Genomic DNA, 14122 nt, shown 5'->3' on the forward strand with positions numbered 1-14122 from the left:
ACAGAAACGCGATCGAGGACAAAGAAGTAGAATAATAAAACGAATAAAATTGACTTGCATTTTATAACATTCGCTATTGAAAACGATCGCAATAACTGAATAGGTTTTGTAAAATTTTAGTTTCAAAGTTATGAATGAAAATTGTCGATACTGCAAAAGACTGTCTTACTATACATTAAACACTTTTCTAGACTGTGCACATGCTTCGATTTTCATAAGAGAGAGGGAATAACAGCTTTAAACCCATAGAAGTAAGAACATACGGAAACCGTATCAACGAATAATATTGAAGCACCAAAAACCACTCAACTTAAGAATGATTTCTCGAACAATCGCTTAGTCACTTCATGCCATTTAGCAGTTGACAGTAATTAATAATAATTATTATTATTTATTAGATCAAAAAGGTTGCACAGAATAACAATACAACAGTTAAAAGAAAAAAAGAATAGGATACAAAACAAGAACTAAAACAAATTCACATAAATGGGTAAACATATTTGTAATGCTGAATGCACATTATATTGATATTTGCTTCATATTATTGATGACCCCATACTAGGCGAACTGTATCGTGGGGCCTGTATTGAAGTGAAAATGGGAAAAAATTAGGAGCTAACAACATTCCGCGGGTGTAAAACGAGACGTGCGCGGGGCGTTTCACTGTTTTTGGACACAATGCACTGCATGCAATAATAGCTGAATGAGGATTCTGTACGTTCTTAATTCAGTATAAACTTCCAAGCTCCTGCTAATCCGTGTGGATTGGCGGACTATAATTCACCTGTAAATTTAATAACCAGGACCAACCAACGGCTTAATGTGCTCTCCAAAATACTTGAATGAATAAATGAATGGATACACTTTTACACCACAAAAAGTACATAAAAAAAAAGTATAACCAAACGACATATATAATTTAGTGGCCTGATCGCTTCATATCGATTTCTTCCAGGTAACCTATGGTGTATTGAAGGTTTTTTTTCTCAGTGCCAGTCGGCAATTCTAATGCTAAGCCTGTAAAATATGTCAGAAATCTTCTTTGGAATCTAGCATATTTTGTAACCTCTGCGGAATACGACTAACAATATGTAAAGCAGACTTAGAACGCAATTCCACATTACGTCCTCCCTGGAGGTATTCTCACGTGGAATGTATAATTTAGTACGCGCGTGCCTAACTTTCTGAAAATCTCGTTGCGTGAAAGAACTAGAGGTAATCTGCTATGATGCACTATTTGTGTAACCGTTTCCTTACACTATTTGTGTAAGGAAACAGTTTATCTACTAGATATACTGTAAATCTACTACTAGACATAATTTAGCACTCTATCAGGAATTCGGTGTAATAGACGCAAATATGTCTTTCAATATCATCTTCATCCAACATCACTGTGCAACATAAAAACTCTTGCTTGGATCACATTTATTCTCAAAAGAAACAGTTACACTTAATGAGAAAGTAATAAGAAGTTATAATATATTATCTAATTAGTGTGATACAAAACTAGCAGCTTAAACTAATAGCTTTTAGTAGTAAAATTGAAAGGTGGCGAGGCGCGTTTATGATAAATTCAAACAATGCTTTTTTAGCTTATTTTTAAATGATTTAAAAGATTTCTCAAAAAAAATCTCTTTCTGTAGAGACTATTGTATAGTACTATTATATTATTTTAAGAATGTGTCTTAGAATCCCAGGTTGACTTCCAATTGGTCGCTACGTATATTTACTACAGCGTATCGTGCTTTGTTTTTATAATCTGCCTCCATGCATACATGCCTTTGCCCAGAAACTGGCAGTGGAAAGGAATATGTTTAGTAGACTGTGCCCTCATTAGTCCCACCTTTTGATTTTACCTCTGTTTAGACTAAGAAGTTTGTCAGTAAGGCCTTGGGTCAGGCCATCTAAATGCAGTTACATAGTATGTCCATAGTTGGGGAGGAGGTTGGGTTCTCTTTAAAGCGTGTGTTTAGTTAGGTTTTGTCTATGTTTTCGACCTAGGCTAGGCCACAACCTACCAACAAAAATGTACCGGAGCACGATCCAATACCGCATAGCAGTTAGCTCGCTATCATTTTTAATTGATAAATTTGCCACCAACTGAGATTGCAGTGAAGGACTAACTTTTAGTGAGGTAGACCCCTCGTACGAGGATAGATTATTATTATTATGAAACTCTTTATTTGTATACACAACATTAACATATACAAAATATATTAAAAACAGAAACATAAAGAAAGAAGAACACAAGAGGCGGCCTTATTGCTTAATAGCGATCTCTGCGAGGCAACCTTTGAATTAGGAATAAAAGAAGATATATAGATCTAAGCGCCTTTACCAGTACTTCTTCTATTAATATTCTTCAGCCAATGATCCGAATTCTGAACGGGAACTGGCACTCAGTTTATACTTATACTTTAAGTTTTTTTATATTAACATTTTTATTATGACAATAAGCAAAATTGTCTGTAAAAAGGGAAAACAACCTTTCTCTTTGATTGTCATGATTTATGAAGAAAAAATTTTGATATCATAAAAGTGACTAAAATATTACATTTTCAGATAAAATAAAAAAGGCGTGTTTTCCGGCAGTCTGTTAGAAGCTGGAAAAAAAGGTCATCCACCGACCTATTATCCGTATCTCTTCTTTTAACATCTTGGAGGGGAGGCCTTTTTTCGTTTACCCCGAGGGCACCAATTGAGTGGCAATTTAGATTGGGGTTTGTTACACTTCCTTTAGGATACATTATGAGATAGTACGCCCTTAACATTTTATTTTTTTACATCTCTCAAACAACTTTACTACTTGAAAAATAATCCAAATACCTGCCTAGGCAATCATGCAACTCATCGGGTCTATCGGTGATAATATAGCTTGTGGGACAAATTTTTTAATGCTTAGTTCGTGTGATAGAACTAGATAGAAAAGTTTATAGTAAAGTGAAATTTTCACTATTAAAAAATTATATTAATATCATAAATCAAATTCTGATATGCCAAATTTGCTGACGTATTTAACTATTTGGATTTTTGAATACAAAGTATAGTAAAAAATCTCATAAACAGATGTAGACAGATTAATGGCCATTTTTAATATTCAATCTATCCGTAATCTATAGATTAAATACTTAGCAACGTTTTTATTGTCAATAATATTCATAAAATTTTAATTAAATAACAACTATGAAACTGGCTACCAATTCGATCACGTAGGAACTTGCACGCTCTTTGTCTTTTATATTCTATTTTATTTTATCCTCAGACTCCACCATATTTAAAAGAGCGATTCAACTTTCTTGGTAGCAATGTTCAGTGCTATTTGAGGGCTAAGGATGACAACAGGTTGCATGTTCCTGCCAGTCACTCGCATGCGTATGGAAATTCTTTTACAGTCAAGGTGGTTATACTCTGGAATGGATTGCCAAGAGACATAAGACAGTCTAAATCATTAAGCATCTTCAAAAGTCGTTTAAAAGAATATTATTTATCTACGGAGTCATAAACTAATATATTTGCTCTGTATGTATTTGTGTATATTTATATTTATATATATATATATATATATATATATATATGTTTATATGTGTATGTATTTATTTCTGTATTATTTGTATTTGTATTAGCTGTTTATGTATTATTGTTATATATAGTAGATGTAGTTTATGTTATATATTTTTAAAATTGCACTATCCCGTTTCCATACTCCTGTTCTTCTTTCATTAAGGGTTGTCTGCAGGAGATCGCTTAAAGCGATAAGACCGCCTTTGCGCATTGTTATTCTTCTTATATTTATGTTTTCAATTTCTATTATAAATTGTGTGCAATAAAGAATTTATCTATCTAACTATGTATAACAACCTATTAAAAGATTACAAATAGATTGAATATAGAAAACAGACGGCACCGCACATATCTCTTAAAAATAAGCTATTTTGGCGTTATTATTCTAAGTTTTTTGGCATTTTCATCTTGTTTTCATCTCAAACAAATCGAAACCTCGTCGTAAGGCTTACGGGATCTAGTCATTAATCACCGGCTCAATAATGCTGACCCTGGGCCTCGATCTTAAAACCTTTATCGTGAAAATCTGGAATATCATTATGTGAATATTAAGCACCTTTCCTTTAGAACCATTTTATCGTATGGCGGTGCCGCGCGTTTTGCTAGCGTCAAAATCGAATTAAAAAATATATAGCCTTCGACCTTTTTAATCAAAGCGTTAAACTTTCCTAAAGAGTGAATGGAAGAATCTTTATAAACGTAGTTTTCACTTCACATTCTCTTATTGATCTCATCTCTTCTTCCTAAAATACATATTTATCTTAAAAGCTATTTATCGCGCGATGTGACTAAATGTATTCGCAACATGAACTGTAAAAAAACCAAGTGTATAAAATTCACTTTACCTAATGTTAAACACGTGAAAACCACTGTACTGCTTAACAATGAGGAACTGAAACTGGAGGATACGACAGTTTTTCTAGGAATAACGTTAGATTCTAAACTTCAATGGGGCCTTCATGTAAATAATTTATCGAACAGGCTTAGTTCTGGTGCCTATGCGGTAAAGAAGATACGCCATATGACCGACGTAGAAACTGCTAGACTGGTATATTTTAGTTACTTTCACAGCATTATGTCATATGGAATTTTACTTTGGGGTAATGCTGCTGATTTTAGCACTATTTTCGTGCTGCAGAAGAGGGCTGTTCGTTCGATCTACAAAATGGGTCCGAGAGAGTCATTGAGAGATAAATTTAAAGATTTTAAAATAATGACAGTGGATAGTCAGTACATATTTGAAAATTTAATGTACGTTCGTAAAAACATTTCTAAATTTAAGAAAAAATGTGACTGCAAATTTAAACATTAGAAATAAGAATAAACTTACAGTGCAATATACTAGGTTGCATAAAATTCATAACTCGTTTAAAGGAAATTGCATACAATTCTACAATAAACTACCAATTGACATCTTGGATATGTCTCTTAAAAAGTTCAAAGTTTGTAATAAACGTAAGCTTATAGAAAAGTCCTATTATAGTATAAAGGACTACGTCATCGATAAAAAAGCTTGGGTGTAAATTATTGCTCTAACCAGGTTGCTCTTCTAATAATTTAAATTGACATTGTGAGATGGTGATAACAAAAAGAAAAAACATTCGGCTAAGTTTGTTGTGGGCTTCTTCTTAGACCAGGACGCGTTTGGAACCCTCGTAGCTTTAGTTTTAAGTTTACGAATGTGGTTATCGCCATCATCTCACTACCGTGTAACACTTATGTACGCATCAAAAGTGCCACCTATGGGCCTACTTGAATAAAGATATTTTTGACTTTGACTTTGACTTTGAACCGCGTAACGGTCGCCGCTACGTCATAGACGCTTCGACGGTTGGAATATCCCGTGGCCAGCACGTAAGACACACTTGGGTGAAATGAAGTACATTCAATAAGTTCGTTGACTATTACTTGAATGTATACCCATGCAAAATTACAGCATTATAGCCTCTTAACTATGCTACGGCAAAATGAACCTTAAAACCCGGAATCCTAAACACTTGTACCTTTAATAATGTCCTGCATTATAGTAAAACAAATACTAAGTACAAAAAGCAATCGATTCATTATTGGATACTTTTATTTCCTCGTAATTTTTTCTTCCTTGAGACTACTTATAAGTACGTTTAATATACTAGTCGTAGTAGGTATACATCTCCTTACTCGAGCTAAACATAGAGCAGAGACTCTTCTCTAGTCTAGTTGCGAATCAGTAAGTTATTTAGCTACGGAAGAAAGATACCAATAAACATCGGCAGGGTGATTACGTAACTCGCGACAGGCTTGCGACAGGCGTAAATCTCAATCACTGCTGTCTGTTAATAAATAAACAAAAGTGATCGCAAGATTTACGCCTGTGGCACACCTATAGCATGATACGTAATCACTCTGCCGATAGGTCAAGGTCGAGTCGAAGGCAAGCGTCCGTGTGGTCAATCTCTTACAACTTTCCAACAAGATGGACCGATTTAATCAGATCTGCCACCTTTTTCCTTTACGGAGTGTTTTCGCAAATCCACCACTAGAAGTCACTGTTGAGAGTCGTAACCCATAACACGATCGCTCTGCCCAGAGTGAGCGACTTAGAAGAATAATAAAATACGAATTCTTGATACAATATGTAGAATCATTTACATGATAATATTAAAGAGGCATAGCGAATAATTGTCATTTAAATTTCATTGTATCAATATTATTGTTTTCTTATAATTTTTCGCTTAATGGAATCCTTACTTATTTAGCTTATCAAGTCACTAATCAACTTAGTTTTTAAATAAATAAATATACTACGACAACACACACATCGCCATCTAGCCTCAAAGTAAGCGTAGCTTGTGTTTTGGGTACTAAGATAGCTGTTGAATATTTTTTTCATGAATATAATACACATAAATACTTGTAATATACAGATACACACCCAGACACTGAAAAACAATCATCACACAAACATTTTCCAATTGTGGGAATCGAACCCAAGGCCTAGGACTCAGAAAGCAGGGTCGCTGCCCACTGCGCCAGTCGGCCGTTAAAGCCGTTTGGCCGTTTTAGCATATAGTTACTTAAAGGACGAAGAGTAACATAGGCTACTTACTTTTTATCCCAGGAAAACAAACGGCTCCCACGAAATTTGTAAAAAACATAAACGCGGTCGAAGAACGCCTGGATAGCCTAGTGGGTAAGGCTACGTCATTCCTTTCTTGCAGACCGAGTTCGATCCTCGGCACGCACCACTGACTTTTCAGAGTTATGTGCGTTTTTAATTTAAGAATTACTAATTTTTAATTTACTATTTTTTTTAAATGGTGAAGGAAAGCGTCGTGAGGAAATCTGCATGCCTGAGAGTTCCCAACGGCGTCTGTGGTCTACAGATCCGCATTTGGAAGATTACGGACTAAACCCTTCTGATTTTGAGAAGAGACCCGTGCCCTGTAGTGGGACGGTATTGGGTTGATGATGATGATACTCCGCTGTCACAAGGATATGTCAGCTGTATCATATTGTTATGAAAGATTGTCAGCGCAAGGTTTTAGTTGTGTGCAAACCACTCTCTTGAACTGGCTCAGGAATATTTATGTTACTTAAGTAAAGCTCTGCAGATTGTATCGTCAATTTGGCACATGACCCATCCGTGTAGGCCGCTGTCACATATCTCAGCTTTTATCTTATTTAGTCGGGTGTACACAATGCATGATATAATATGTCTAGCTGACACATAAAACTAAATTTCATTTGAGATATAAACCTGGCACTATATTTTCTACGTGAGTTTTTTCGAAAGTTGTTACGATGTTTTTCTATCTACGTGACGTGACTGTTTTTGTTATTCCTCTATAAGTTAGCCCTTTGACTGGAATTTAAGTGAGAAGTGATGGTGCAGACAAATATGGTAGTGGGCCAACCGGTGAGGGGCTACAAGAATATTAAGTCCATACCCCTAATCGGTTTCTATGCGGTTGACAAGTCTTCGGGAGTTGTTTTTAAGGATCAGGAGATTTATTCTGTTTATTTTACTTATCGTCAGCATCTCAACCGATGGATGCTAGTCATAGCTTCTTCATCAGTTTCGTCAAGGTACTTTCTCAGAATTTCCGAAATCCACCCATCTGTCAAACTGTGGCGGTCCAACAATATTTTACGTGCAGAACTTATTACCGTACTCATAAATTATAATATTATAATATAAATATCATATTATACATTGGTATGAAGTTAGGGCACATTCGCATAGCTGCTGCGAGAGTGTTGACTGCTGGACAAAATTCATAGGGTGAACATAACTGCACTATCTCGTAGTTCCAAACTTTCGTTAATGTTGCTTTGTGTAATAAATACAAACATAAAATAACAAGTGTAGTTTTAAAATATTTTATTTAAGTGATAAATGACTTTAAAAATAACGCAATGAAAAATCAAAAAAACTGTAATCTATTAAAACTGTTATTTATTCTTTTAACAGGAGAAGAAAGATCTTGGAGAGTTGATGCTGTCGCTCTGTTACCTGCCCACTGCTGGGCGACTTACTGTGACGGTTATAAAGGGAAGGAATCTCAAAGCAATGGATATTAATGGATCTTCAGGTGAGTCACTACTGCTTTTATAAAGTAAATCTATTGGTATCTTGACGCTTGACGCATAACGACCGAACAAGGCTTAGAACTAAGAGTTTAATACATAATGATATTTATTGTTTGTGAGGCTATTGGTATTTGTAATCCAGGCGGTATTAAGCGCGCTAGCCGTAAGGGAGTGTGATAAGAGGGCCGACAATATAACGATCACGCAGACAGATTTTTATATATTTGAAGTTGAGGAATTCGAAGACGATTACAAAGTGTAACTATAATGTGGTACAGCTTGTATTATAACAGAAAACGGAATTTCAATATAAACATTTATTACAGACCCCTACGTGAAAATCTGCCTTATCTGCCAAGGCAAACGAATAAAGAAGAAGAAGACGACGGTCAAGAAGAATACGCTAAGCCCGGTCTATAACGAAGCACTGGTCTTCGATTTGCCAGCAGAAAACGTCTATGACGTCACGCTTCTAGTCAAGGTCATCGATTACGATCTGTAAGTCTCGCTCACAAACGTAGCAATATTTATTAACGTTATTTATTATGGTGTTTTGATATATTGAAGTGTTACGGGGAATCTAACCGCACAAAGGTCCTACCTTTCAATTTACGCCAAAATTACGTATCCCTGGTTATTCTGCGAAATTTCTAATTTGATTTTATTCACTGAGTGACTCGGGGCTAGGGATCACATAGTAAGCGATCATTTTTAAAACTGAAAACAACGCCTCTGGTTTATCTGTTTCTCGAATTGGACGTACTTAACTGGATCTTCTGTACTATTTTTTATGTACGTTCCTAACGATTATTGGAAAAACAAAACATTAGCATAAAACATAATCTTCATCGTGCTTGTTTATCTGTAAGCCCACCTGTTAAGAAATTCTGCTGAGGTCATTGAGCATTGTATTAAACGCAGCGTTGGTAGATCCCAAACTTGGTGGACTGTGATATTAAACCAATAGCAAGAAGCCGCTGAAAACAAGCTGCACAAGCCCATGTCATAATAATTTTTGAAATATCTCCATCAGGATTGGTCCAAACGAGCTCATCGGATGCACAGCAATAGGATCCACGCTGATAGGCATCGGTCGCGACCACTGGCTGGAAATGCTGGACAATGCCCGGAAACCCGTCGCCCAGTGGTACCCGCTCAACAAGTGCCCACCCACCAACGTCAACGTCAATAAGACCAATGAGCAGCAGAACACCCCGTTGAATTGCTTGAATTCAAGGTAACTGCATCTGCTATCATGAGAACACATCGAAGTCGGTACTTATTTTATTCACCTTAATTCTTTTCTGCCGATAATAAGATTCAAAAGTGTTCTAAATGAAGATATTTAGATACATGTAGCTTGAGAATGTCATTTGCCAATGATATGATGTAGAATTATTAAACACTAGTGGATACGGCAGACGTAGTCATGCCAGGTAAAGCAGTGCCACCTACCGCGTACCGGGTCAAATAATGCTTCAAACAAACCAGAAACCTATTGAAATTCCTACACACAAAATTTCATCAAAATCGATCCAGCTGTTTAGAAGGAGTTAGGTGACCAAAACACGATTTTAGTTGTTTTTCACCGTCTAATCCTTTCCTGTACTTTCATGAATATTTCAAGGCCTAAATAAATTAGCCAAATCGGTCCAGCCGTTCTCAAGTTTGAGTGAGACAACTCATTTTTATATATATTTTATTTTTATATTTCCAAAACAATACCTTTTTTTTGAGTTACCATTTTTAATTAAAAATAACAAATAACTACTATCTGAGATTTGTTTAATATACTTAGTTGTAATGCATTGAATTTGGAAAATTTAGGTAATATTTTTTTTTATCGAACATAAACAATACGTCAAGCTTGAGTAAAATTGGAGTGTCGGTATTTTTTTTTACGGAACTGGAAGTGGAGGTTTTGGAAAAAATTATTATCACCACTCGTAAGTCAAACACTTCACGACAGCTAACAAATTCGACGAAGATAATATTGTCGTCGATCCAAATTGAAGTGAGGGAAAAAAAACACTTATTAAAATACTTTTGCAAAGCCGTTCTGGTTTTTGGTATAAGGAACGACATTGGCTTTACGATTCGTACCTATGACCTCCTAATTAATTGTTAATAATGCGGTGCAGTTACCAAATCTGTGTCAATATTTTAAATTAGATATAAAAGAAAGAGGTGAATGATTGACGGACTGTTTAAACTTTGATGCTACACTTTAAAAATATGCAAATTACAGTGTGTCTCCAGGCTTCCATGTGTTTTTGTGCACAAAAAACTGTACACATACGGTACAGTGGGTGAACTCGAAATGTAGTCAATGGGTCAATGTTTTTCCTAACGTTATTGATAAAATGTTATAAATATTTATATAGTCTTGCTTTTTCGCAGATGAAGGAACTAACATCGCAAGATAAAGATTATAAACATCTTCACGTAACCGAATAGCATCCAACAAGGTTTATGTTTAGAAGAATCTGCTGGATATTCTCAAGATGCCAAAGATTTAGCGGTAGGTTAATGTGATTAGGGGTTAATGGTTGTATGTCCATTTACTGTAGAGGAGATATTAAAATGAATATTAAGTGATATCGCATCGTAGTGGATGTATTTATTAACATTAGTATTTGTTGGAGTAGTGACAAGAATTAAACCTCTTATATTTCTGTTTACGACTGCCCTCTTATAAACTTGCTTGCTACCAAATCTAATGAAGAATTGTACCTTATTATTGATTGTGAAATATGATGTCTAAGCGAGGAAAACTAATACCTGTAAACGTGTTTCTAGATTCGGATTATTAAACTTTAATATAACACGACACATGTATACCTGTATAATTTAAAGTAGTAGTAGTAGTGATTGTATTCAATGGAGAATTAAGTATTAGATAAAAAAAAAATCATCACCATTTTTCTAAAACCCTCTTTAGTCCTTACAACTTGTTGTTGATATTTTTACTTATTCTTGTATAAACATATATATTCATTTATTTTATGGTACTTCCCTTTTGATTCTTATACACGTATATAATATAACGTTATTATATATTAATCTTTACACGAAAACGCACATTTCAGATTCAAGACTTGATCGTATCATGTACATAAATTAAAGTAAGCTATCATTAAATTAAATAAATGTTGTAAAGTTGTTATCTTTTACAAAAATAGAAACTTTTAAAGTATATATTATATAATATATAATATTATTATATATAGAACTTGCAATTTATATAATCTCATATCAAATGGCGTTCGACATGAAATTTAAAAGAATTTATTGTAAAATTGAATGAGATTTTACAAAAATGATAAATATACAAATATTTATTGCAAAATGTGTAACTTGTTAAGAGATGTCGAATGTTACAAACATTCCGTTAGTGTCTGACAATAAGTAGTTGGATTTTATCACAAAAATAAACTATGCAAGAGTTTTATTTATCTTATAACACTCAGCAAATAATATCGTTTATAAAGTTCATAATATATCTATATAAGAGAAAATTGAAGCTTTAAATCGTGTTAAAGTAAATATGATATTTTAAAAATATATATATTGATCAATACTCAATATGAAATTATGTTAAGTATGTATAAAATATACCTTTAAATAATGTGTCTGCTTATCGTAGAAGGTATTTATGTAAAATTTAAGACAACTCTTCTTTCTTACATGTAAAAAAGTTTATAAAATATAACGTTTAATTTAAATATCTGAATGAACTATAAAAAGCTTTTAAAGTATTTCGTTTTAAAAGTTAAATTTTACGTAGTTCCTAAGCCTTGTTAAAACCACTGAAGCGCAATACGATAAGTTTATTCATTTTCCTTTAAAAAAAATATAACTAGAAACAAAATAATGTAAATGGACATCAATATCAGTTTCATAAAAAGACGATATAAATTTACAATAAAACATATCACAACTATTTTAGAAATCATCATTACTTGAATAAAAACGTAATAATACGATATTCGTAATCGTTTTCGATTTTCGGAGGAGTTTTTGAAATTTTATTCAATCTTAAAAATTTATTCAAATATCATATTTCTATTTCTTAACGAATCACAATCATAAATTCAAAAACGTATATTAGAATAACAAAATAAATATATTTAGAGTTTTCAAGATATATATAATCGCAAAAATCGCATATCCAAGAAATCTCTAATCCAAGAAAAAGCTTAGGTAAATTTTCACATTTCCCTTTATAATTTGTTGCTTGTGTAGATAAATGTGGTTAGTACAATCTATGTGCATAAATTCAATAAAACCTCCCCAGAGTGACCGTTTAGTAATATTTGCTATCCATTAGCAAAGTTAGTGAATATTTTAACCGTTTCACGTAAACAATACATTTCAGCACCGAACTTAATGGACAAATATTGGACTGGTGTAAATAAACAGGGCTTTTAATTAGAAATCTTAATTACTTTTGCGGTTACATTTTTTTTTTCTATGTTTATGCCTTATTTTCTGAAATATCAATACTTAATTAATAACGTTTATAATATAAACATTATATTAATTGTATATTTAAAAAAAAATGAATCTTGTTATTTATAATTGTTGCCGGCCCGCATAGTAATTATTTTTATTGTACGGCTATTATTTATTATTTAACTAGGGAAAACGTCTTCTCATAGGGAAAATACGAATCAAAATAAAATTAAAAAGCGAATACTTCTTCCTTTTCCTTCATTGTTAGTTGTTAATTTGTGTATTATGTAAAATTAAATTAAACATTTTTTTTTTAAGGATCTAATCTGTTAAATGATTTATATTAAGGGCATTGATGTATTCAATCAAAATTAAAAAATGAATACTTCTTCCTTTTTCTTCATTGTTAGTTGTTAATTTGTGTATTATGTAAAATCAAATTTTTTTTTTTTTTTTAAGGATCTAATCTGTTAAATGATTTATATTAAGGGCATTGATGTATTCAATATCGACGAAAAACAAAATATTATGGCTCAACAAAAATAGCTGGCTTTAGTAATTTTACTGGTATTGTGATAAGGAATTTGGGTAAAGGAATTTATGTCCGCACATAAAAGTGTAACAGGAGATAATGGCGTATTTAATGACAACATCATTCTTTTTTGTGTTCCGAAGTTTCACGGTCATAATTGTTATTTCGTAGAGTCATAGGACCTAGTCATGAATATATTTTCTGTATCACGTAGCACTAGCTCATTGTTTAAATGTACTGCCAAAGGAAACTCTCTTTAGTGAACATTAATTGTTCTAAATCGCTCCACAATGTATAGCGTAAAATGTAGCCATAACTCCTATCTAAGTTTAATCTATTACAAAAGATTGTAGAGTTATAAAGTTACGGATAAACAATCATAGCGTGGAACGACCATAGAAGTTGTTACATTGCTTCACAGGCTGCTCACAAATATTAAATTCAATAATAAATTTATGACTTTCATTAAATCTGTATAGGCACAGTAGCATCGCCAGTTTTAAATTGTACACAAAAATTCGGAAGATAGATTCTACCGTGATGAAGACAACAAAAAAAAAACAGCTGCTCTTTTGAAATATAAACATTCGAAATTTTAAATATATTTAGCTACTTGGACCACATATCCAAGTGCTGATGAGTGAAGTTACTGTAATTTTTGTGCGTGGTTAGTTACTTGGTTTAAGTGGGTATTACTACGCGATTACACTGCAGTAGATACATATTATAAGAATACTTAAATAAATATTATAAGATTTTTTTTTAACCACGCTGGTCATCTAAATAATTAGGTAATCACGATAGAATACAGATCAAATAAAAGCAACTTAAACACAACAATAGATTACTCGTTTAAACTCAAAGGAACGTAAAACAAAACGGAAATTTATTTCAATACCTTTTACTTTTCCCAAATTAGTAGTAGCCAAGTTTGTCCCAGTAGCCAAATTTAAGAACCCCCTTCTTAAATTTGGCTACTGGAAAAGTATGGGGGGGCAACAT

General features: G+C 33.2%; 1 protein-coding gene across 2 annotated transcripts in view; it reads left to right on the plus strand.

Moving 5' to 3' along the window:
* The window catches only part of LOC120625208 (synaptotagmin-10-like), a 101155-nt gene extending 90114 nt beyond the window's left edge, over positions 1–11041 (plus strand). Inside the window, exons 8-11 of one of the 2 annotated variants that reach the window (XM_039892195.1) lie at positions 8015–8135; positions 8460–8631; positions 9167–9370; positions 10534–11041. In XM_039892195.1, the coding sequence (XP_039748129.1) occupies positions 8015–8135; positions 8460–8631; positions 9167–9370; positions 10534–10537 (501 nt within the window). In that variant the 3' untranslated portion in view covers positions 10538–11041. Of the gene's footprint in view, positions 1–8014; positions 8136–8459; positions 8632–9166; positions 9375–10533 lie in introns of those variants that run through there. The other variant, XM_039892196.1, reaches the window with a different exon arrangement.
* The last annotated feature ends 3081 nt before the right edge of the window (positions 11042–14122 follow it).

Source organism: Pararge aegeria, chromosome 7 (genome assembly GCF_905163445.1).
Source record: "Pararge aegeria chromosome 7, ilParAegt1.1, whole genome shotgun sequence".
Lineage (NCBI taxonomy): Eukaryota > Metazoa > Arthropoda > Insecta > Lepidoptera > Nymphalidae > Pararge > Pararge aegeria.